Source organism: Garra rufa, chromosome 3, assembly GCF_049309525.1.
Source record: "Garra rufa chromosome 3, GarRuf1.0, whole genome shotgun sequence".
NCBI classification, from domain to species: Eukaryota; Metazoa; Chordata; class Actinopteri; order Cypriniformes; family Cyprinidae; genus Garra; species Garra rufa.
The window spans coordinates 45,751,528-45,778,286 of record NC_133363.1 but is presented as its reverse complement, the minus strand read 5'-3'; the positions used below and the strand labels follow the sequence as shown (position 1 = coordinate 45,778,286).

General features: G+C 36.6%; 1 protein-coding gene across 1 annotated transcript in view; it reads left to right on the top strand.

The window, feature by feature from the left end:
* Window positions 1-26,192, top strand: part of ext2 (exostosin glycosyltransferase 2) — a 34,517-nt gene extending 8,325 nt beyond the window's left edge. Inside the window, exons 8-15 of the mRNA XM_073837156.1 lie at window positions 499-592; window positions 8,248-8,379; window positions 12,987-13,176; window positions 16,217-16,383; window positions 19,150-19,293; window positions 19,456-19,584; window positions 24,332-24,414; window positions 25,157-26,192. Of these exons, the coding sequence (XP_073693257.1) occupies window positions 499-592; window positions 8,248-8,379; window positions 12,987-13,176; window positions 16,217-16,383; window positions 19,150-19,293; window positions 19,456-19,584; window positions 24,332-24,414; window positions 25,157-25,295 (1,078 nt within the window). The 3' untranslated portion in view covers window positions 25,296-26,192. The remainder of the gene's footprint in view (window positions 1-498; window positions 593-8,247; window positions 8,380-12,986; window positions 13,177-16,216; window positions 16,384-19,149; window positions 19,294-19,455; window positions 19,585-24,331; window positions 24,415-25,156) is intronic.
* The last annotated feature ends 567 nt before the right edge of the window (window positions 26,193-26,759 follow it).

Below are 26,759 nucleotides of genomic sequence, written 5' to 3'. Positions count from 1 at the left end.
TTATTTTAAATAGTAAAAGTATTTCAAAATTGTACTGTTTTTGCTGTACTTTGAATCAAATAAATACAGGCTTGGTGAGCAGAAGAGACTTCTTTAAAAACATTAAAAATCTTACTGTTCAAAAACTTTTGACTGGTAGTGTGTGTGTATATATATATATATTTAAGTGCATTTGAACTTTTAACATGCCAAAGTATAATTTCACATGGGGTTAAGTTTGTGGTCGGTAAGATGTTTTTAATGTTTGAAAGAAGTTTCATATGCTCACCAAGTGGTAAAATATATAAACAGTTTTTCATTTATGAAATGAACTGTTTTCTGTATTAAAACATAATTTCCTTCTTTAGCAGCTGTTATTCAAGTCTACAGTGACACATGATCCTTCAGAAATCATTCTAAAATGCTGATTTGATGCTCAAATCAATGTTGCAGTATTAACTTTGTCACTTGAAAATCAAGTGCCTGAAATCGAGTACTTAAAAGTGTGTGTACTTGCAGGGCGTCTGTTGTCATTCCAGAAGAGAAGTTGCCAGAGATGTACACTATTTTGAAGAGCATCCCTCACAGACAGGTGGAGGAAATGCAGAGACAGGTAAGAATGTGATTACGCTTGGTGTCACGTGGTTCTTTTTCACTTCTTGGAATGTGAATGTGAAGACACTTTATTTTGTACAATTCACTCCATCCTTTCTGTGAAAGTTTGAACAGAATTACAAATACCCTTGGAGCTATTTGTGAAAAGTACCAAAGTACCAAATACTGTCAAAACTGATGCAACAGTCACGTTCAGACTAAATGTGAGCAATCCTCTCAGGTTTAATACAGGGTGAAGGCTAGGTTAAAGAAGTCACAACCTCTCTTCTTCTCCACTAACATTCTTTCTTCCTTTCAATGGAGTGCTAGCTCTGCTATGAAAATAACCGTTAGACAGGTGGGTTAAAGCCAAAAACAATATTCCTGCAAGTGTGTACTTTTGATTCTCTAAAGATGAAATTTCTGCCGCCATAGTAAATCATGATGAAAGCTAATTTTAAGTATTACTGATGTATCTTTATCCAAACAAATTGTTAACCGCACACTTTCGCTTTAATTTTTTTTCCCCTTCAGCTTTTTCAGCTGTACACTTAATGTTAAAACGGCGAAACCACATGGAATGCATGTAAAGAGTAATAATATGAGAATAAGAGAATAATTATGGTCAATATATTGCCATGTCGAAAACTATACGTTAGCCATAATTAATAACAATTGCATTCTGCTTCCATTGCCAGTCGCCTCAAGTTCTTTACCTCCATGTTGAATATTTTGTGTGAGGAGAATGTTGTAGTTTAGTTTCAAAAGGTTCCTGGGTGGTGTTAAGACTTGGTGTTCAGAAACACATCTTGTGCTGGAATTATGACATGGCATGAAGCCAGTGAGATATCAGCCCACACTCGAACACATCTTGATCCACTCCTTTCTTGCTAGCCTATACCACCTCCAGACAGCAGAGCGATTGTATGGCTGCCATTGTACAAAAGAACTGGTTCTTGATATATACCTAACTTGGATTTAAATAAAAAAAAAATCCTACTACTTTGTTCTTGATCTTGCCAGAAAACAATCCTCTTCAACTTTCAGTGTTGGACTGCATAAAATGCAGATGCCGCAAATAATAGGAGGCAGAAGTATTACAGACAGTTGTGAGAAATAGGTGTCGTGGATTTTCTCTGCATTTTGACCAATAGAGGGAGCAGCCAACTACTGTACTTCATGGTGTGATTGCCAAGTTTTTCAGCCTAAGACTGTTTCTGACATTTCAACAAATTGTCTCATGTACTTTTGCTGAATGTAATGGGTTGTGCCCTCTCCACGGATGGAAGAGTGCTAGCATATGGGATTACATCTCTGCCACAATTTTGAGCGCGAAAGATCATATTTTGAAAAGTGCATTTTGCACGCGCGTGAATTGAGTTTTGTAAAGAAGAAATCATTTTGAGCGGACGAAAATCAATTTTGCATTTAAAATAAGTTTTTGGATGTGTGCAGATCTTCTCTTTTGCGTATGCAATGTTTCACTCGCTTGCTCCCCTGATGCCCGCCCTCAGTGCTCTCTAAATGCTCTAGTGATGTCCGGTTCGCGAACGAATCGTTCAATTTAACCGGATCTTCTTAGTGAACCGGTCGAACCAAATCGAACTGAATTGTTTGAAACGGTTCGCGTCTCCAGTAAGCACTAATCCACAAATTACTTAAAGGTTTTTACTTTTTAACGTGCCCGACACTCCCTCTGATTCGAAATGTGCAGAATGTGCGCATATTCAGAAACGCAGGTTTTGCTTTACAAATTTAATAATAAATATAATAAAAACTTTAAAACATGTGTTCATGACTGTGTTATCGATTTTTACATTTACTTTATTTTTGTATTTATTTATTTTCTACTTCCTGTCTGAAGTACGACGAAACAATTTACGGCAGTTTATAAAATATTAATAATATATCAAAATAATATATAATAATGTTGTTATAAAACTAACAATGTAATGTGTTTGTGACACTACCCGACCTGTAATAATTGAAATAATTATTTGCCCGGCGATTCCAAAGACTTTATATATAGAAAAAATAAAAAAAATAAAGTAAATGTAAAAATCGATAACACAGTCATGAACACATGTTTTAAAGCTTTTATTATATTTATTATTAAATTTGTAAAGCAAAACCTGCGTTTCTGCACATGCGCGGTGCAAATCGTGTAAAGGTACTGATCCAGTAGTGATACCCATCACTAAAATGCTGAAGGCTGCTTGCTCAACACAACCCGGTGTTACAATGTGCCACAATTCCAGCCAATCAGAGACGAGGCTGCTAAATTCTGATTGGCTGTCTTGACAACCAATCACAACATTCCCTGCATTACCAATGACAGCGAAAGTGAAAAAATACAGTGCATGCATAATTATTATGCAAGTTGATATCCTGATCATATTCCAAACAAAATAACTACTATAAGTTTTGTATTTTAATCATTTATAAGTGATACAATTGTAATTGTAATATATAAAAGTGAATATAGGCTAAAAATGAACTTCCAAAACTTACTGCCATATTCTGGAAAATAAATTCTTCAAACAGTGGCAATAAATTCTAAACTTATCTATAAAGCCTTTAAAAAAATCTATCTTTAAATATTTCACAACACTTTGGCATGCTATTCTTTATAAGTATTCTTTACTTAACCTAAGTCTCTGAGAACCTGACACATTGCTCTTCTGGAGTTGTTATTAAGATTGATTTCATTTGTAATTGCTACAATATGCCTGGAAAAAATATGATCAGAATATCAACTTCCATAATAATATTTTTGGCTCATTTTATCTGTAAAAGAAAACCCAAAGTATCACTTCAGGACTAGCCCGACGTCCCGGGGCTATTGTGTTTTCCAGTCGGGCTACTAAAATGTTTGACTGGACTGCCCAATGGGCTATGTTAATATCGAGGGCTCCTGCATGTCCTTAAAAACTCCTCAATTTAGTTGTAAATGTAAGGCCCTAAGTTTAAAATGTGTTAAATAGTTTAAGAAAAGTCTTAATTATAATTTAAGAGTCTTACAGCTGTGGACGGAAAGGCGAGAATCGCGATAGGGCTGGATAAAACTTTAAAAGGCAATGATGTCAACTATGCGTGTTGCACGTTTCAAAGTCAAAAGGCGGCACATGTCTATATATGAATGTTTCTGAAGGGAACCGACTGTCCTCAGAAACGTGTCGTTGGCATTTTCATTTCATGCCTGATAAAACAGCATTAATGCTGCTTTGTGTACAGCCGTTACTAGAGAAAACGTAATATTTCAGCGCTCCTAAAGCGTATATTGTGTGTTCATTTTACTTGTGCAGCTCTTAAAAAGGGTCATAAATTGCCTTAAATTGGTATTTAAAAATTTTGCATATACACTAAAAGTGAAATAAAATTCCTTCCTTGATATGTTTATATTTGTGTATTGAAACATTTTTGATTGAAATTTAGCCTCCTATTTGATTTTCTATATATAAAAAAAATAATAAAAAAGCTTTTTTATTTGGGTTAGTTAAATTAATTTTCAGGCTACCAAAGTTTGAAGGTTACCTGCCCGAAGGGCTACCAGAGATTTTGAAATTTTTCGAGCCCTGCACTTATATATAATAGTTTAATATAATAAATACAATATAAATAGTAGTTATTAAGATTTATGTCATTTGGAATTGCTGAATTCCAATTGCTATATTCACTTTCATATATTACAATTACAATTGTATCACTTATAAATGATTAAAATACAAAACTTAGAGTAGTTATTTTGTTTATGATCAGGATATCAACTTGCATAATAATTATGCATGCACTGTATATTTTCACTTTCGCTGTCATTGGTAATGCAGGGAATGTTGTGATTGGTTAAGACAGCCAATCAGAATTTAGCTGCCTCGTCTCTGATTGGCTGGAATTGTGGCACATTGTAACACTGGGTTGTGTTGAGCAAGCAAGCCGTCAGCATTTAGAGAGCACTGAGGGCGGGCATCAGGGGAGCAAGCGAGTGAAACATTGCACACGCAAAAGAGAAGATCTGCACACATCCAAAAGCTTATTTTAAAAGCAAAATTGATTTTCGTCTGCTCAAAATGAATTCTTTGCGATTCGGACATTTTCTTCACAAAACTCAATTCACGCACGTGCAAAATTGTGGCAGATATCTAATCCCATACTAGCAATGCACGGATTAACTGCATGGATGTTGCTGATGAGTTTGCGTGTGTGATTTGCGCATGACAGTGCTCAGTACTTTTGCCTAGTGGTCATTTAGTATTGTCAGCACATAGATTGATGTTATTTGTTATATTGGGAGTTATTTAGGACAAATAAACTGAAAAAAAAGCCGGACAAGCATAGTCAGATTCTCATAACAAATGTCTCTTATGAGACGGTTCTTTTTAGTGAATCAAAACCATGCACGGCAACCAGTGTAGCTCAACTTATTCTTCATAAAATAACTCTCATGAATCTGTTCTTTTTAGTGAGTCATAACAATGATGCAACAGCTTCCAGAATGAATCAGTTTTGTGCGCTCTTTCGTTTTGGTGAATCTCAACCATATAGTGCAATCAATGCCAAGTCCATCCTATTCCTAAATGAATTTCTCAAATTGAAGTTATCTTATTTTGCAATGAATTAATTCCTCAGAGGTTCTAAAGCAATCATTTATGGAACCAGAATCATTAAGATATTTTGGAACCGAAATCATTCAATTCTTTATGATTCCCATCCGCAGTTATTATAGCGACAGCTATGTGTTTTATAGGAATGCTCATTGTATGTTCAAGAGTGTAGCACATGAGCAACTTTAAATGTGTCAGAAGAGCAGCCAACGTCCTCGTACGAGACTCCGTCTCTTCCCTCCTCATAAAAATTCTTGCAAGCGTTCAAACGGGGCGGGTTCACCGTTTGGTGGGTGCGGTTTTCTCTTTGCCTTCTCCTGGTCGGAAAGGAAACTTTCATCACGAGTTGATTTATGGGCGGCTGCGCTCCCCTTGGGATCAGAAAGTCTTTTTGAATCCTCTTCCCCTCTCCATAAAAAGAAAAGCTGTTTTTGTGTAGTTGTATTTCTTTAAGGTTTAAGGGCCAGGCCCTTGGGGGCCAGTGGAAGGGGGGCGACTATGCTCTTCTAATATGCTGAACTTGAGTTCTGGGTTGGGTAAATGACAACAAACACAGCAGCCAATGAAAAGATGTGTAGCAAAAGACCTTCACAAGCAAAAAAATAATAATAAATAGCTTGCTTTGCTGAGTTCAGTTCACTTGAGAGTAACTGGAATGGTCAGAGGATTCCCTGATTTTAAACGTGTTGCACAAAATGCTGTCAGTCAAATGACAATAAATCAACATTTAATTGTTGTTTTTAAAAGAAAGACCATTAGTGTTCTCTGAAGTTGTTCAATAATTGGCCCACGAAAATTTAGGAGCGCCATTATTCTTGTTTTTTTTTTTTATATTCACCCTAGTCTCATTTGACTCTTTGTAGTTGGACCTAATCTGACACTGTTTGCGGTCAGGCCAGGTAATGAGGCTGCCTCTAGCATGCACTTGGTCGACCCTGTTAAAGAAAACAGGGTCAAACAGGACCAGGAAGGGTGGAGCTGGGTCACTGCGGCGTGGCGCCTCCTAGCAGGAGATAGCACTGTTTTATGGGTAATTAACTCTTATGTGCTCCTCGCCCCTCACTGCTGGAGTTTTGGGTTTGTTAATGGATCGACAGTGGAGGGAAAAGAGTGTGTGTTCTTGTATTGACAAGTTATGTATAGATTGTTTACCTGTTAATTTGGTGAATCATGAAAGTAGCTTTTCTTCTCCCAGATTTTGCAGTATTGATGATATTTTTGTCTTCCTTTTTTAAACCTTAATGGTTTAATTGTTAAAGCTTAAAGGTAGGGCCCTATGATTTCTGTGATACTGACGGAATCACGGAATCCAGTCATAAAAATGGAATATACAGAGGAATGTCACGGAATTTCCCAAATTTTGGATGAATAAATCAAAAGTAGCTCAGTACACTTAAATCAAAATGTCATATGGACTAGTTTCTGTAAATATTAAGCTGCAGAAGTGCCATTTAGATAATCCTGCATGTTCTGCGTGTCTGTGTGAAAGAATGGCACAAATGCACCGTTTCGTTTACTGCACACATATTGATGCTAGCATAGGTGTTTTCGGCCTCAATATATATGAGTACATAAACGTAGTCACTTCACTTCATGTAATGATAGTACTACTACTACTAATACAATTATTAAAACATTATTCTTTAAGTACTGTTTACCAGAAGTGTATTTACCACAATTTATTTACAGCATTTTTTTTTATTATAAAATCAATTATTTAGAAATGCTTTTGATTATTAAAATTTAATGCAATTATTCAAATAGAACCCAGAAAATTAATGTAAAACACAGGATTTGTTAAAAATTAAATGGAAAAATAAATCAAAATTGAGGGGGAAAATGTATTTCAAATGGCCTAATTAAATTTTTGTTTAACATTTTTTAAAATTGCTGAATTTCATGTAAGTTTTATGATTTCAATTAATTAGACATGCTTTTTTATTTTAATATTTTTTTCATTTAACCGTTAAAACAGAGTCTAGAAATGAAAAATTTGTGGAAAAATATAAAACAGATTTTATAGGGCCCTATTTAGGTCAGCTACCAAAATTTGGTAGTGACTGGTACAGGTATAGGCTATTTTTTTCTCGATGGAGTTATGGAATTTACAGAATATTTTGTTCTCATTTTAGTTACTATATGCAGTCCAGTTCAAAAGTTTGGGGTCGGTATGATTTATTTCATTGTAAAATTTTATTTTATTTTTTGTGAAAGAAGTCTTTTATGCTCACCAAGGCTGCATTTATTTAATTAAAAATACAGTAAAAACAGTAATATTGTAAATAGTATAACAGTTTAAAATATTTTTTCTGTTAGTTAATAAATAATAATAATTTTTTAATTTGAGTTAATTCTGTAATGGCAAAACTAAATTTTCAACAGCCATTACTCCAACCTTCAGTGTCACATGACCTTCAGAAATCATTTTAATATGCTAATTTGGTGCTCAAGAAACATTTCATATTATTATCAATGTTGAAATTTTTTTTTAATAGAACGTTCAACAGAACAGAATTTTTGGATTTTTTTTATTAATGTAATTTAATTAATCCACGCTTAAATATAAATAAATAATTTTTTAAATTGTGCTGACCCCAAACTTTTTGAATGACAGTTCTGAAATGTTTACAATTGTACTATTATTCTATATTAATCAGCATATTAAAAAGCATTCAACAAACATGGCAAAAGTGTAAATACTTTGCAACATATCCCTGTGCTGGTGTGGAGTAAAATGACCTGACCTCTGCCCTTAAACTTTAGCTGCAGTCTCAGTGCCACTTGAGTGGAAAAGTTAAAAGACTGATAGTCTAAAGGGCTCATAACCGTCTGGAATGGTCCCTGCAGTCATGTCACCAGTCTTTAATGGGCTGTTTTGCCTTTGAAAGTGTGTCGGGGTCATAAAGGCACGAGCAGGATGGTGGGAGTTAAGGGATGTGAGAGGCCTTATCTTATGCCTTTGGTTTGTATCTTTTACATGTTTTTTGTGTGCTTATATATTTCTGTTTATCAGTCTGCTTTGCTGCTCTTTTCACAAATAGTTGAAAGTCATGCCATTTATTTTGTTTCCTAGGCCCGCTGGTTCTGGGAAGCCTACTTCAGCTCCATGAAGGCTATTGGCATGACCACTCTCCAGATCATTAACGACCGCATCTACCCCTACGCAGCTCGTACCTACGAAGAGTGGAACAATCCTCCTGTAGTTGTAAGTAACTTTTTTTGGTCCTTTTTTATACATACACATAATGAATTTTACAATTTAAAGGGATAGTTCACCTAAAATTTCTGTCATTAATTACTTACCCTCATGCTGTTCCAAACCTGTAAGACACACAAATTAAGATATTTTGATGAAATCCAAGAGCTTTCTAGCCCTCCATAGACAGCAAGGGTCTTACCACGTTCAAGGCCCAGAAAGTTATGAAGTTACGTTTGAACCACTGATGTCACGTGGACTATTTTGTCGATGTGCTTCATATCTTTCTGGGCCTTGAAAATGATAGGACCCTTGCTGTATATGGAGGGTGAGAGAGCTCTCGGATTTAATCAAAAATATCTTAATTTGTGTTCCGATGATGAACGAACGTCTTATGGGCTTGGAACAGCTTGAGGGTGAGTAATTAATGACAGAATTTTCATTTTTGGGTGAACTATCATTTTAAATCTTCTTCAAACTCCCAACTTGTTATTTATAGCTGTTTCTTAGAGAGTAATCACATTTTTCTCAGATTGACTATGGGTGTCTTTTCACACCAAGTTGAAAGCAACTGCTTTACTGAAAATATTCTTTTTTAGCACTCTGTGATGATTGCTACAATGTCTGGTGCTGATTTTCATCTTTCATTGGTGACTTTTTTTTTTATAATACAGAGTATGGACAACTTAATAGAGTGAGAGTGAGCTTGTTATTTTACTTGGTGTCACTCAGCAGACAGGCAGCAGACAGCTTTATAAAGACAACGTTGCACATTGGCATGAGCTTCAGAATACTCCAGCATCACATGAAGGACCCTCTTCTGTCTGTCTGTCTATCAGTCAGTCCTGTTTTGAAGCACAGATCCCAGCTCATACTTTGCAGTGTGCCAAAAACTGACTAATCCAACATTGTTTTTCCTTCACCTCATCTTTCTTTCGTACACATTCAAAGCTTAGACCAGAAATGCCAGAAGAGTTCATTAGAGGTTTTGTTCATTGTTGTTGTTGTTCTTCAGCAGTTCTCAGCATCACGCTACCATTCAGATCAAATGAAGAAATCCTGACCCTCAAGAGGCTAATAGTTTTGTCTCTGTTTGACTGCTAAAGTTACGGGAAATATTAAATACTTTCTGAATGTTCAGTAAAAACATGCTGAGAATCGGAGCAATACATAAATCGAGTGCATTTCTTGTTCTGCTTCTCTACATCCACAGGGACATAATTGAAAGCACATTTCTCCGGCTCTGCCTTAGGAGACGTCGTCAGGACAGGCAGCTTTTTGTGCTTGACTTCTGAGGGAACTCTCATTCATCCTCTGCTCAGCAAACGAATGCTTTATGTTCCATCATACATTTATTATCTGTGAAGAATTCTTAACATCACTCGTTTTTGGGATGCCAGAATCAGATTTTCTAAATGCTGAAATAACTGGAAAGGTTAATAGAGCTGAAGAAAATAAGCTACTGCTTGTAAACATGTAAGCACTTTATGTGTCCCAGTGATGTATACTTTTCTCATCCTATTTCTCTCTGGCATTGGAAAGAAGGCAGGCACTGTTCATCTGTTTGAAGGACGAAACTAAAGCAACGTGACCGGTGCCTGTTCCCGACAGTTCAAATCTGCAGGAAGCCGCTGCCACTTAGAATGCAGCTCTTATTTTAGCCCAGTCTCTGTGATGTTAGCAATCGCTGCCCATCAGCTTCAATGAGAATCTGGAGGTAAATGTTCTGCGCACTGAGCCTTTGCAATTGAACAGGCGTCCACGCTTTCATCTGGGTTCCATTTTCGACTAATCCCAAAGCTGTACTAGTATGATCCCAGCTGCAAGACTCGCCAAGCCCCCTCGGCCCACATGAAACGGCCTGCAATCCCTCAGCATCACTCGAGCCGCCTGTAACCTCTTCTTTTCACGTGCGACAAAAGAATACTGGTGCCCAATAACAAGCTCCTCTTGAGTAATTGTACCTAAACCACACACTCTCGTATTGGAGATGATAATAACGGCCTTGTCTTTAGGTGGTGAAATTTGTCTCCGTATGATGCATTTCAAAGTATAGATGAAGAGATTTAAATGGGACTTCTTGGCACTGTATTTCAGAGCTTGGAGAGTCTTGGTTTGAGCAAATCTGCATTCACAGAAACAAGCCAAAAGTTGAGAACCCGGTCATTTACGGCTTGTTCCAAATAGCAGGTGAACACTCACTAACCGCAGGCAAATATTCTGGCGTTGACTGTCGGAATAAAAAATTAGTCTTGTTTTCCTGCTTATTTACTTTAACAAATCACAAAGGCCCGACATGCACCGAACCGCAGTGGAGCCTGCCCAATTAGATCAGAGCATTCAGACCGCGCTTATGCGCACCACACCCCAGTGTTCTTCTTTATTCATCTTACCACTTATATGTCACAGTGGTACTTTAATTATTTCCCCCTCTGCTTTTGGTGTCCGTGTCAGGCACCTCAAAGAAATTTCCATTGGCATATAAAGTTTGTTTTTTATTAGCAGGATGGTTGACTGATGTTGTACGAAGGACGGCTGTGTCCATGGTGATAGACCGTGGCGGACGCTGCGAGGGAGCTGGTTAACCACGGCTCTCTATTTGCGGGCACCTTCGGCAGCTGCTGGATAGGAGGGTGTAAAGAGCCCACAGCTTTCCTGTAGGCTATCAGCACCATAGCATCTCTGCTTGCGGGTCTCATTTTGTGGGTCCTTTTCTAGTTTTTTTTTAATTAAACACACATCTTGATTAAAGGAAGTGTTGTTAGTACTGTTATGAGGAAAATTCAAATGAGGGCCTCACACCAAAAGTGAGAATTTTACGTAGACAAAGTGAAAGATTTAGTGTGTTTTTTTTCTTGATAGAAATACAGAGTTTAGGATCTGTACACCAGATGCAAACTAAATCTCTTCAAACCAACTTTTCTTTTCCATTGGAGTCGCACCGAGCTGTTTGTTATTTGTTGCTTCGCTTTGTGTCTCTTCTCCACTGACAAAGTAAAAGAGACCATGAACGGTGAAGAAAGTCTGTGTACTCAGTCTGCGTTCAGTCCTTATCCTTCAGGCCAATAAACAGCAGTGTTCATGACCGCATCAGAGGCCCTTTAAGCTCTCGCAGTATTTACTTTACAGCGTCACTTGATCTGGGCTCCAGTCCGTGCATCTTTGGGAGTTTACAGGCTGTTTTAAAGCGGGCCAGGAAGATGAGCCAAGCCCCACACTGGCAGGAGACAGCCACTGACGCCGATAGCGTCCCAGCACCCCTGCTTCACCCCGGTCCTGCCAGGACTCATCTGCACCCCTGCTGCACCAGAGTTCACTGGAGTGCAATCATAAAATTCCACTCTCGACAAAACAGCTTGGGATAAATAGCAACAAAGGGATCCAAATTAGAATCGGAATTGTGCTCATTAATAGGTGTATCACTTTACATTAAAACTCGAGCTTGCTTTGATGGTGGTCTAATGGATTAATAGTCACAGTAAACCAGTTTTATAAGTACCAGAACTGTAGAAGGAGCGTATGGATTAAAGTAGAAATTATTTAAAATACAAATATGGGCCAATTATAACTATTTTACAGCTTAAAGCTTAAGTATGTCCAGAAGTAATTCAGAGTTTTATGAAGTAACGATGGGTCTGATAAATATTTTGAAGCTAGACAGAAGACCAGTGTTGACGGTCTCTTAATTAGATTAAACATCGTTGCTGTTGACTAGACCTAATGGTCATGACAATTGCTTGACATTGGAATCAAGTTCTCAGTTTCTATACTTATTTTGTAGGAAGGGAAATATTAAGAACTGTTGATGTTTTGACCAAGCTTTAGTGGATGCCATATGTTTGCATTTTATTTCAAGAAGAACACCAGGAAGTTTAACATTATAATCAAATTCAGATACATAACAGTTAATAGGAAAAGAATGGACGGATGCCATGGAATGACAAAGAGCCTGAAGCAAGGAAGTATTTCATTTAGCTCTTAATATCTGACCACAGTGTATTGGATCTTCACGTTGTCGTCTTCTGCTCTCTGCCAGATTTCACTCAGGTCAGCTAAGGAAAACATTCTCTCTTAATCCAACCAGTTTTTGAAATTTAGACTACTTCAAGGAATGTAGCACCTATGCACACAAAGCCTGCAGAGGATTAAACTGCGATAGAAGTTTTACAGGACTGTCACGATAGAGATGCTTTATTGGGTAGCTTCAAGTATAGCTGATAGCAGTTCTCTTGGTTATAGAGAGATTTCCTGACTTTTTTTCCATCTGAAGGAGAAGGTTTGGCGCAATGAAAGGTCATGGCATGCTGCTCCAGCTGTTTGTTAACTCTCGTCTAAACTTTGTTGGTTGTGCGCTTGACATTCCATGCCACTTTTAATCACCTACCCACCACTGCTGGTTATTAGCCTTCTCAGTAATCTTTAAATTTTATAGTGCATGCGTGTTTCCAAATAAAGCCATGTTTTGGCTAAAGCTGCTGATTATCTTACTGCACTTCAAGTCATTAAATAAGTCATGGAAATGGCTTGCATTTGTTGTAAAGATAAGAAAACAGGTACACTGAATTGACTTTCCCATTGATTTATTTTAATTGATTGTTTTTTCTTTATCTCAACAGAAATGGTCAAGTGTGAACAGTCCACTGTTCCTTCCTCTCATACCGCCACGTTCACCCGGGTTCACAGCTGTGGTGTTGACCTACGATCGAATTGAAAGTCTCTTTAGGGTCATTACTGAGATCTCCAAGGTGCCCAGCTTGGCCAAACTACTGGTGGTGTGGAACAACCAGAACAAGAGCCCGCCTGAAGGTTAGTGTCACATTGTCCTATATACAATATATTTTACATATTTAACTGTGCATGCTCATCTCCTCTATTTTTACCTTTAGATGACCTTTACCAATATGCAATGCGTAAAACATGGACAGATTGTGGAATCAAGTCATAATAATTGAATTTACTGTACAATTTTGTAGGTCAGTACACTTAAATCAACACGTGATATGGACTAGTGTCTGTAAATATTAAGCCACAAAATACCATGTGGCTTAATAAATGGTGCAGACATGCGATTTCGGTTACTACACACATACTGAAGCATGCACAATGTTTTTTCAGCCTCTGCTGCCTCATTATATAAGTACATGAACATAATCTCTAAAACTGCTCTGAGAGTGACTTTATATAAATTTTACCGTTTCTTTGGAGAAAATGTATCATCATATTACATGTAAACAGAATCTTGAACTTAACAGCAACCCGTCAAAATAAAAGTTCAGTTTAACTTGAAGAAATTGTAACAGATATATTACTTAATATAATGATTGTACTACTACTACTAATAATAAAACAATTGGTAAAACATTATTTTTTAGGAATAGCTGAAAAGCAGAACAATTATTTACCAGAATTTATTTACCAGAAAAATTTTCATTTTTTACATTATTTCTGAAAAAAGAAAAATGAAACATATTTTTATCAAATCAATTAATTAGATACTTTTTATTTATTAATTTTAATGAAACCATTCAAATTGAATCCAGAAAATTAATGGAGAACAGTATTAGGTAAAAGTGAAGCTGAATTTGAGAAAAAAATAAAACGTAGGGCCTTTAATAAAATGTATTTTAACTCTTAAAACAGTCTGGAAAAATAAAAAAAGAAATTTGAAAAAAAAAACATAGGGCCTTATGTAATACATAGAAAGCTAATCTTTAAACCACTGACTTATTAACACTCAAGTGCAGTCTTTTAATACAATTCACTTTTAGCATTTAAAGTTTTTTAGTTTTTAGTTTGTTTTGTCTTATTTAGATTTATTTCAGGCAATATACAATATAGAAACGTAATACTCTGTCAGAAAAATAGAACTGTTTAAGATTGACATTTGTATTTTATTTGTTTAGCAAATTGTTGCATTTGAAAGGAGATTGTGACTAAATCTACACTGTTTTGACAACTTCACTTATTAAAGAATAAAAATGTGACACTCCTATGAAATGCAGTTGTGCAGCTTTCACAAAAGACATGAAACTCCTGATATGGAACAGATGAATGATAAGCCAGTGAGTAGCCAAATCGTGTTCCTTCTGAGGTTGGAGAATTGAAAGCATGATGTGCCTTGGTCTGTGGCCAAACCTCTCTGGTTTATCTTCAGATATGGAGTAAGAACCCAAGTGTTTGGTACAGCCCCTGGCATGTAGATGCACGTGGAAGACAGCAGAGATTTGGCTTTACTCATTGACTGTCTATGAGTTGTTAATATCTATGGGTCCTATTACTCCTGACGAAACGAATTACGTGTATTTTAATTCATCGTGATATATGGCCTGTTTTCACCAGACGTCCACCCTTAAACTTTATTGTCAAACCAAAAGGATCGTTTCCATAGCGGTCTCCCTTTCCTACAGCTGTGGTCAAATTTATGGCCCATTACACATGTCCAAATAAGCTGATATTACTCGTTATTTATTATGGTTCTGCCTCTAATGATACTGCTTAACAAGGCGATTAGGTATGCATCTGTTTATGAAGTCCCCAGGAAAAAAAGCGAAATGGAGAATTGAATATATCCTCTCCCTTAGATTTGAGCAATGCCATTATGAAGGGAAATACTTTGAAGTAGACTAATGATTCGCTGTTGCCTTTGATTAGAGGCGTCGGTGAAGCCCGGCTCAAGCTTTTGTGACCCATTAGAATTAATAAGGTCTGTTCACGGGTCAACCTGGGGCTCAGGCCCTGATGAGGATGGATTTCCTCCACACCCTTGTCCATCGCTGATTATGTTTGTTTATTTCGAACAGCTTTAGCTGCCTAAGTCCTGACTGTTTGTCATTTTAATGAAGTGCTGGCCACTTCTGACAATAGGACTGTGTTTAGGGAGTTTCTCAATTGGCTTAATACTTGGACAGGAGGGGAGCTTTTATATGGTGGTGTCACAGGGGATATAATTTTCTAAAGCTCTTTTAAAATGTTCGTACATAAAGTACAGCCCAAGTGAAATTTCAGTGCAGGGCAAGGAAGTGATTACAGGCCATTAAAAAGCTTTCGCACAAGTTGAGTCAGTCGAGATTCCTGGTTGTTCTTATTCTCCAGATTTATGATGTGTTAACGTCTAAGTTTGTGCATTGTGCCGCTCTGGATTACGCCGGTTAGTTTTAGTTGTTAAAATGTTACTTGTCTTTGTAGTCCGTCTTGTCAGTGTTTGCTTCTGTCTTTGCTGAATCCTCTCTGCCATGCTTGGATGTGGTGACAGTATCAGTTTCCTTGCATGTGAAGATCTGGCTCTTCTTTCAGCCTTTGTCTGAGGCCAGAGAGGTTTTCCGGCAGTTAGGAAATGCCTCTTCTTTTCATTTTTTTCCCTTTCATAGTTTGTTGTGTGATCTTGTGGAAGTACACTGTAGGCTGAATTGCGTCGACCTAACGGAGATGAGCTCATTCCAGATCTCCTGAGATTTCAAGGGGTCTGTATCCCCGCTTTGGGCTTTGGGGTAGCGGTATAATTGCAGACTCCCCCAGTCTTAAGGTCTCTGTGTTTGAGTTCAAGTAGACTTTCTCTCATCAGTTTTATTAGGTGACACTGTGTGTGCCATCTGTCTTCTGCGTGCTCTGAACTCCTCCCAAGCTCTTACACAACTGAAAATAAAGAGCGTTGTCTCTTCTGCCCTGAGAAGAATGTAAGTGTGGTCAGATTCATATGTGCTTTTACTCAGTGATGTGTTTAGACTTATCCACCCACGCTCTCTTTTCCACAGTTGCTGCCATCTCTCATAGTTTTTCATCTTCTCTGAAACTGACAGTGTATTATTATTAGCTCACTGTTTTCTTTCTCTCCTCCTTTCTGCAACAGAGTTGCTCTGGCCCAAAGTCGCAGTACCTCTTAAAGTGGTCCGCACCAAAGAAAACAAGCTCAGCAATCGCTTCTTCCCATTTGATGAGATCGAAACAGAAGCTGTCCTGGCTATTGATGATGACATCATCATGTTGACCTCAGATGAGCTGCAGTTTGGATATGAGGTAGTAAAGGCACTGAATTCTGATTTGCGTACTACTACTTACGACAAAAAATATGTACTAAGGTGAAGAAGCTTTAGTATATACGGTTGGCTTGAAGTAAGTCAAACTGCATTAAGTCGCAAACCAGTCCTCTTGAATAGCACATGCGCTGTTCAAAATTTGGGGCTAAGAATTTAAAAGAATTTTTCCATTTAAAATTTATTTTTTCCAGCAGGGATGCATAAAATTAAGTGACAGTAAAGACATTTTTAATGTTACAAAAGATTTCCACTTCAAATAAATGCTGTTCTTTTGAATTTTGATCTATTTTGAGCTATTTACCAAAGAATCCTGAAAAAAAAAGTCATATTTTCCATGAAATATTAAAGGGATAGTCCAACCAAAAAAATGACAATTCTGCCATTAATTACTCGCCCTCATGTCTTTAAAAAACCTATAAGATCTTTGTTCGTCTTCGGAATACGAATTAAAGGAGAAGTTCCATTCCATAACAAAAATGTACAGATAATGTATTCACCCCCTTGTCATCCAAGATGTTCATGTCTTTGCTTCTTCAGTCGTAAAGAAATGATGTTTTTTGAGGAAAACATTTCAGGATTTCTCTCCATATAATGGACTTATATGGTGCCCCCGAGTTTAAACTTCCAAAATGCAGTTTAAATGCAGCTTCAAACGATCCCAAATGCAGCTGTAAAGGATCCTAGACAAGGAAAAAGTGTCTTATCTAGTGAAACAATGTTTTTTTTTTTTTTTTTACAATTGATATACTTTTTAATCTCAAATGCTCGTCTTGTCTCTCTCTGCGATGTGCATGAGTAGTCTGTGCATGTCTGGTTCAAAACAGTCAGGGTAGGTCGAAAAACACCAGTCTCATTTTCTCCCTCAACTTCAAAAATCATTTTAAAATCATCCTACATCACTGCAAAAGTACCGACTTAGTGTTTGCAAAGTTAACATGTAAAGAAGATAAAACAAATGTTAAAAAGAAGTTAAACAGTAGGACAGTTAAAACAGTTAAAGTTGAGGGAGAAAATGAGATGGGAATTTTTGACATACCCTAACTGTCTTGAACCGGGAAAAAACTGAGTTCAGGCAGAGCAAGACAAGACGAGCGTTTGAGGTTAAAAAGTATGTCCAGTTGTTTCGCTAGATAAGATGTTTACAGCCTCATTTGCGATCGTTTGAAGCTGCATTTAAACTGCTTTTTGGATGTTCAAACTCGGGGCACCATAGAAGTCCACTATATGGAGAAAAATCCAGAAATGTTTTCCTCAAAAAACAATTTTCTTTTGACAGAAGAAAGACAGACATAAACATCTTGGATGACAAGGGGGTGAGTACATTATCTGTAAAATTTTGTTCTGGAAGTGAACTTTTTTTAAGGTATTTTTGATGAAATCCGAGAGCTTTCTGATACTCCATAGACACCAAGGGTCCAGAAAGGTACAAAGAACATTGACAAAGTAGTCCATGTGACATCAGTGTCACGTTTTCATTTTTGGGTGAACTATTCCTTTAAGTAGCACAACTGTTTTTAACATTAAAAATAGAGTATCGAATGAGCAAAACTAGAATGGTTTCTGAAGGATGAAGACTAGAGTAATGGAAATTAATTACATTGTCAAATATATTAAAATAGTACGGTTGTTTTAAATTGTAATGTTAATTTGTAAAACTACTGTTTGTACTGTTTTTTGTTGTTTATATAAATGAAGCCTTGGTGAGCATAAGAGGAAAAAATCCCTGACCCCAAACATTTGAAATTTATACTTTTATTTTGGATGTAGCAATTATAATTCTGGAAAACTAGTTTGTGATTTCTGATTCAGCCATTGTTGCATTTAGGGAAAAATTAATACATTTTGACCTATATACTTAAAGCTTGCTTTTCGAGTGTTTAATGTTTTCTTTGGCATCTGGTGCTTTTTCTCCTTTAGTTTGGTTTGTGTAGAAACAGAAAACAGACAAACTACAGGTCTCAAAAATGCCTTATTCATTCAGACTGAAATAAATGTTAGTATTCTTAGTCTGCATGCAACTTACAGATTGTCGCACTGGATGACCTTGTTTCTTGATAGTTAAATGGATACGATTGAAGTAGTTGCCTAAAATGACAGTATTTTCTAGGGGTTGTATCTGGGGCAACTAGGGATTAATTGTCTTCCCCACATGCACAATGATGATAGAGCAGAACTGTGATCCCAGTACCTCTTTGGGTCACTCCTACTTAAAGTTGAGCTTATATGCAGCACAGGATTTTTGATCCATCCTCTATTGCCTAAATCTGTGCTCGGCATCTCAAAGCATTCCTTACGGTTGAAGTCTCTATTTTTATAATTTCGGTTTTTTTTATAAATATGAAGGATGACAGGACAAGCAATGCTGTCCATGGCTACAGGCCTGCCTTCAACTCACCTGCAGGCATTTATACACTATTGAGAGAATGAAGTGTAATTTATGGATAATTGTATGAAATGGAAGACAGCTTTAGACATGGTTGCCTGGCTAAAACACTAGCTGCTTTTGCTATTCGGGAATGACATCTACATCATATCCTGTAGGCCTGCCTGTCATTTTTAGGATTAACAAACCGTTAGACCTAAACGTCATTGATTTAACCCTTGATATTCAAGGTTTACCATTCTTTGAAGCCAGTACTATCTAAAATGACTCTAATTGTTGAACAGTTGACTGATCCTTTATGGTCTTAGATTTTGTGATGGGTTTTTATTATGCCTCAGATGTGTTCTGTGTGTCTGTCTGTAGGTATGGCGTGAGTTTCCAGATAGGCTGGTTGGATATCCCGGACGGCTCCACTTATGGGACCATGAAATGGGAAAGTGGAAATATGAATCTGAGTGGACCAATGAAGTCTCAATGGTCTTGACTGGAGCTGCGTTCTATCATAAGGTATAGCACAAATCTTTGACTCTGTCACTTCCATCCAGGGTTGTGCTCTGCCAAAATCTTGTCAATGTCCCTGTCCTCCCTTTGTGGTGTCCCTTAGAGATCAAGAGAGCTTATCTTGTTGTCAAAAAATGTTTTGACATAAGTTAATTTTTTTTCCCCCAGTACTTCAACTATCTCTACACGTATAAAATGCCCGGAGACATTAAGAACTGGGTGGATGCTCATATGAACTGTGAGGATATTGCCATGAATTTCCTTGTGGCTAACATCACTGGCAAAGCCCCAATAAAGGTAACATAACCTCAGTGTACGATATGGTCGATTGTGTTCTGATAGTGTCTGTTTGCTTTGGTTCTGCAACTCCTTTGGAAGGAATCAAGTGAGCCATATCATGGAAAACCAGATTTTTGAAATAAGATGACACAACGCTCCTTCTTTAGTCCACCCAAATCACTAATGGAAACTAATATCAAAAGCCAAAATCTTGACGGTATTGATATTTCCCACATAAGATTTGTATATACAGTTGAAGTCAAAAGTTTACTTACACCTTGCAGAATCTGCAAAATGTTAATTATTTTACCAAAATAAAAGGGAGCATACAAAATGCATGTTATTTTTTATTTAGTATATTTGAATAAGTTTTTTCACATAAAAGATGTTTTCATGTAGTCCACAAGGGAAAATAATAGTTGAATTTATAAAAATGACCCTGTTTAAAAGTTTACATACACTTGATTCTTAATATCGTGTTGTTACCTGAATGATCCACTGCTGTTTTTTTTTTGTTGAGTGATAGTTGTTCATGAGTCCCTCGTTCGTCCAGAACAGTTAAACTGGCCGTTGTTCTTCAGAAAAATCCTTCAGGTCCAACAAATTCTTTGGTTTTTCAGCTTTTTTGTATTTGTGTGTATTTAAACCCTTTCCAACAATGATTGTATGATTTTAAGATCTTTTCACACTGAGGACAACTGAGGGATTCATATGCAACTAATACAGAAAATTTAAGCACTCACTGATGCTTCAGAAGGAAACACGATGCATTAAGAGCCACAGGTGTAAACTTTTAAAAAGAATGTGTGTACATTTTTCTTATTTTGCCTAAATATCATATTTTTTTTAATTTATTAATGCCCTTCAGAAGCTACAAAATATACTTGCATGTTTCCCTGAAGACAAAATAAGTTACTTTTTCAGTTTTCACCCCCGGCTCTTAATGTGTTGTGTTTTCTTTTGTAGCATCAGTGAACGTTTGGACCTTCTGTAATAGTTGCATATGAGTCCCTCAGTTGTCCTCAGTGTGAAAAATGGATCTCAAAATCTTAGTCATTGTTGGAAAGTGTTATACACAAAAATGCTTAAAAACCAAAGAATTTATGGGACCTGAAGGATTTTTCTGAAGAACAGCAGGCAGTTTAACTGTTCAAGACAAACAAGGGACTGTATGTGTATGTAAACTTTTAAACAGGGTCATTTTTATAAATTCATTATTTTCTCTATTTCTATGTAAACATTTTTTAAATGTAAAATATCCTATTCAGGTCATTACTAAATAAAAAATAACATGCATTTTGTATAATACCTTAGCCTGACAAGCCAGACCCACATAAATGTAGGGTCTGGGCACTCTCCATAGACAGCGCTCAACCGGAGGGGCGGGATAAATGGTTGTCTTTCAAACTCCCTCTCCACGCAATAGGATAGCGCTACAACCAATCAGAGCAACGAAGAAGGTGACGTAGTCAACTCCAAATACATCCTTCTTTTGTAAGAACGACCTCAGGGCAGTTTCTTGTTCTTTTCTCAGAGAAAAGCTTAACTTCAAGTCTTTAAGAGTGGCGGCCAAAGCCGATTCGAAAGAAAGTTGTTCGCTAACAGCAGCCATCGCTCTCTCTCTCACGCGTAATTCACGGAACCAGAGAACGTCTGACGGAACTTATGGTCACAGGTCAGTCGTCATCATGTTAAGCCCGCCCACCGACTCGTGATTGGCCCGGTCGATTTTGGATTTTTGGAAATTTCAAGTGAACGGAGAGTTACTAGACTGCCCTTAGAAGCAAATGTAATTTGCTGCCGCTAGGGGCGCGTCTAGATTCTAGGCTAATAATACCTCTTATTTTGTTAAAATTTTTGTAAACTTTTGACTTCAACTGTCTATATATATATTTTATATATATAGTCTCATGTTTATCTAAGCATTTATTTGATCAAATAAATGGAAAATACACTATAAACAGTAATATAGTGAAATATTTTTACAATTAAGACAACTATTTTCTATTTCAATGTATTTTAAGACTTCACTCTTAATCTTCAGTGTCACATGATTCTTCAGAAATCATTCTAATATGCTGATTTGTTGTTTTAGAAACATTTCTTTGATAAATCGCAAGTTCAACACCATTTGAAATAGAACTCTTTTGTTGTAACATTATAAATGTCTTTATTTTCAGTTTTATCAATTTAATGTGTCCTTGCTGAATAAAAGTATTAATTTCTTTCAAAAACAAATATTACTGACCCCAAAACCTTTGAACTGTAGTGTAATTCTGTTTTTACAGTGGTGAAACCAAATCCCTTCATATTTATTTAAGACTGCAAGCTCACAACTCTTGTGAAATATATTACTTTTTCCCGTAGCACTTGGGATTCAACAGCGGTGTAGTGCTGTCATGAAAGAGAAGTACAGGAAAGGCAATAATACAAATTTAATATTGCAGAATATTACGGCTTTTATTTAGTCTGACAGGTTGACAAATCATGTTAAAAAAGAAAAAGGAGGGAAAAAAGTTTTATCCCTTAAAAATCAATGTGGGCGTTCCCTAAAAGAATGCAGGCATTCTGACAGTGTTCCTTTGAGCTCTGTCTCTGATCAGCTTTCGCCTTTCTCCTCCAGCCTCTACAGTCTGTAGTCTACAGTGACTCTGTCCAGGTGCTGTACGGCCTGTAAAGTCCTGGCCTTAACCTCTGTTATCTGGGTGTCACTGTCTGCCTCTCTCCTGCATGCTCTGTTTTTCTAAGCTCACTGAGGCACATTCATTCTGCAGTCAGTTACGCTGTGAACCTTCTCCCCTCTCTCCTCCACATCCCCACATCACCCACACCTCCTAGTGCCCCAACCCTGTGCTCCCACTGTGGAGAGTGTCAGTCAAGTGTGTGTGTGTTGTTGAAGGAGGGATGGGGCAGAGGGGGTCGTACATCATTCGTCTAATGAGTGCGGCAGATACGGTCATTTAGTTAGGCCACGGGCATGGACGGCTCTCTCATTATATCTGACTTATATGACCTGTCATCAAGTCATCTCCTCCCACTCAGCTCCCAAACACGCACTTCACAGAGGCCCATCATTGCAGGCCCAGCTCATTATTAAACAACCTTATCAATGCTGTGTCAGATTTTGTTGTTTTTTAATATGAGGAGTGTGTCATGATTTCTCAGCCTTAAATTGGGAGCTACAGACACATGTAGGTCAGACAATTTAGTTTTTTTGTGGCCTGCTTTGGGGTAAGAACAGATAAGACACTTAATGATACTTTATGTGCTGAATAAAAAAGGTCTCTGCTTTCTAATGATCTCTCTAAGGATATACGCTGCCAATCAAAAGGTTTGGATTAGGAAGATATTATTATTATTTTGTTTTTAAATATAATTTATTCCTGTGATGCAAAGCTGAATTTTCACTTTACTTCAGTCTTCAGTGTCACACGATCCTTTAGAAATCATTCTAATATGCTGATTTATTACTTTATTATCAATGTTGGAAACCATTGTGCTGCTTAATTTTTTTTGGAAACTGTGATTGTTTTTTTTTTCAGAATTCTTTGATGAATAAAAAGATTAAAAGCACAACATTAATTGAAAACGGAAATCTTTTCTAACAATATAAATCTTTGCTATTACTTTTTATCAATTTAACATATCCTTGGTAAATAAAAGTATTAATTTATTATTATTTTTTTAAAGTAAAGTTTATATTTTTACAAAAGATTTCTATTTTAAATAAATGCTGTTTTTTATTTATTTTTTTTTTTTTTATTTTTTTTTTGTTGATTTAAAGAATTCTGAAAAAGTATCGCGGTTTCAACAAAATATTAAGCAGCACAACTGTTAATATTAAAATGATTTCTGAAGGAGTAATGATGCTGAAAAATTCAGCTTTGCATCGCAGGAATAAATTATATTTTAAAATATATTCACATAGAAAACAGTTATTTCATTTTGAAATAATATTCCACAATATTATTTTTTAATCTTTTAAACAGTGTAAAAGTCAAAACAATTTACTTCTGTGAAATATTCCAAACAATTTTCAGGCATTTTTGACGGATTTATTAAAAAACATTAATGAAGACATCAATAATAAATAAAATTTAATACATTTGTTTTAGAGTCTATGTATTTTACAATATATTTACAGTTTTAGCTGTATACTTTTTTTACGTTTTACGTTTTTGATTTTTTTTTAGCTAAACACCTTCTCTAAAATAAATATTTGTTTGATGTCTTCAAACCTCCGATTACAAGAAGTTACTCTTCTGTAATGTATATTTCAACATATATTTAACGTAAAATTGCAAAAAAAAAAAAAAAAAAAAAAAAAAAACAAATGTATACAAAGTATCTTATAGGACCGCATTTCTCAACTCCAGTCCTCTTTGGGACCTAGTTCCCAGAATGTTTACATGTCACCATATTCAAAACTCTGAGTTGAAGCTGATGAGTTGAATCAGGTGTTTTAACTAGTGAGACATCTTAAACCTTCTGTTAGGTGGGTCACCAGGATTCTAGTTAATGAGAAACATTGTTGTAGGGCATACCAGACTGACTCATGAGTATTTATGGAAAGGTGAAAAACCACCAAAATGTCAATATTGTTAATCCGCTATGACTAAAAATTGGTCAGACCAAAAATATGTTTTACTCTGTCATGAGACAATGATTTTTACTGCAGAAAAACTACAACATAACACAACTTTACAATAAATTCTGAGCTAAAAATGATCAAATACCTAACATTTGTGTTTCTCTCGTTCTCTAGGTTACTCCTCGGAAGAAGTTCAAATGCCCTGAGTGCACAGCGATTGACGGGTTGTCCCTAGACCAGACACACATGGTGGAGAGGTACAGTATAAACAGGGATTCCCTTTAGTTGGGCAGAAGGGGCTCTGGCAGCATTCTTGGCATCTGAAATGCATTGTGGGTTTAACCAACAATTGGCTCATTGTAGCAAAGTACAGGAGATACTTTCCTGTGCTCTCAGATCAAAACAGGCACATTCACTGGACCTTACGATAAAATGTTCCTTCTCAAAGAACTGTGACTTTCCTCTCTGTCAGAGGTTCACCACAATTCATTGATTCATTCTGTTTCAATTCAAGTATGAACCAGGCGAAGCAAGCATCAGAAAGGCTTGAATTGATTTTCCTTAAAAATCACAACCGTTTCCTCATCCGCTGAAGCATAATCAGTCTTGATGATTGGTTTCATACTTCCAAGCTGTGTTTGAGGAATTAAAGCAGCCGACGCTGCCTGCGAGAGAGTGTTTGACCTTGAAGTGAATACGGAGTGGTAGCAGCCAATCAGGGACTCCGCTGACGGCTGAACCCTTCCAGGGGTCCCACTTGTTTAGATTGATGAAGGGGTTCCTGCCTCTGGTTATGCTTCTCTCTCGATACATTTCCTGTCATAAGTGCAGGGTCCTGGGAATGCCAGGCGTTTTGAAAACGTCTGATCCCTGTTTTACATTTTGCATGTACCTCGTGATTCAGATGAGTCTCTTTTTTTTCTCAACAGCATCGCCAGTATTATCCATGTCTCCTTTTTTCCTCCACTCTTTTTCAGCCTATTTCTTTTTTCTTTCCAGGTCTGAGTGCATAAACAAGTTCGCCACTGTGTTTGGCACCATGCCTCTGAAGGTTGTCGAGCACCGTGCCGATCCTGTACTCTATAAAGACGACTTCCCAGAGAAACTCAAAAGTTTCCCCAACATTGGTAGTCTGTAACACTACCACAACTCTTTTCCACCACTTTTATCTCTCGAACAGGCTATGGGCACTCCAGGATTTCTGTTTCCCGTTCCGTATCTGATCTAATGACTTTTGAGGAGTGGTGTAATGGGAAATCATGCACTGTATAACTTATTCTCATGTTTTCACTCTGGAGGACGGTTGCTGAAACAGGACAATACATCAAGTCAGATGATTTCTGTGAAGACAGGTCCGAGCTTGGCTCGATCTTAAACCTTCCTTGTGGTTGACACTATATCTGTGTGATGAAAGTGAACGCATAGAGATGAATCACAGCCCACTGGTTAACAGTGGAGGATATATATATATATATATATATATATATATATATATATATTAATGTAATTTTACATTTATAGTTTAACTCGTTATTATTATTTTTATTTTTATTTTTAAAGATATGCATTACGCTGAACAAATTGTAGCATAACTTGAACTTAATGGATATCTCAGATGTTGGGTTAGGCCATTAGTTTGTACATGAGATATTGTTTTGCACAGTCACTGTTAGTGATTTTAATACTACAGTTTGAGTTATATCAGTTTTGGACATTTCATTTTATATTCAGTTGATGACTTTTTGAATGTTGCTGGAGTAAAGTATTTTATATAAATGTTTCATATTTAGTTCAACTATTATGTCTGCCTAATTAAAGCATATTTTGGGTATTATTACTAGATATTAAAAGACAATATTAGTAGAGTTATATACTGTACAGCTGATAGCAATATTGTTATATGCCATGAAATTGCAAAGAACTCATTCTCAATGTATTCTAGTCACATTTCTTTTTGATATCTTCATTTGTTTGAATTGTTTTGTTTGTTTTTTTACATTAAGATGTATTATATGTAATAAACAGAGTGTGGAAAAAGAAATACTTAGTTTAGACGTGCATTTTGGTCATTTTGACTGAAAGTATTTTTTTTTTTTTTTTTTAAATGGGGCTCTCTGTATACATTACATGCATTTTTCACCATTGCATGGCATCTTGCTATTTTTATAGCATCTCACAAAGTGAGTGTGGCATTTTAAGACAGTGTGTCAAGTTAATAATTGCTGACGCAATTTGAAGTTGTCATCCTTTTGTAACCTCAAACAAATGGCAGAATTAATGAGGCCCCATGTCGACACATTTTTGCATAGTCGTTGCTGGATTTTGATTGGTGTGAAATGTTCCTCATTTTCATTTTCAAAAGTCTTCATGTTCATTATTGTGTTTTCATTACTGTCACTTCCGAGTATTCGGATTCTCTTGCTCACCCCTAATTTGATGGTATGTTGACTTAGTGTGGATTTTGGATGAATTGTCGTCTTTTTTTTTCCAGCTGCCTCTGTTGTCTGGGCCCAGAAGCAGATGTCTGAGTGCTTTGAGTGATTTAGGTTCAGAAGCCTGCACGTCTGAGATAAATTCATTTCGTCTCCATGGGGAGTGAACT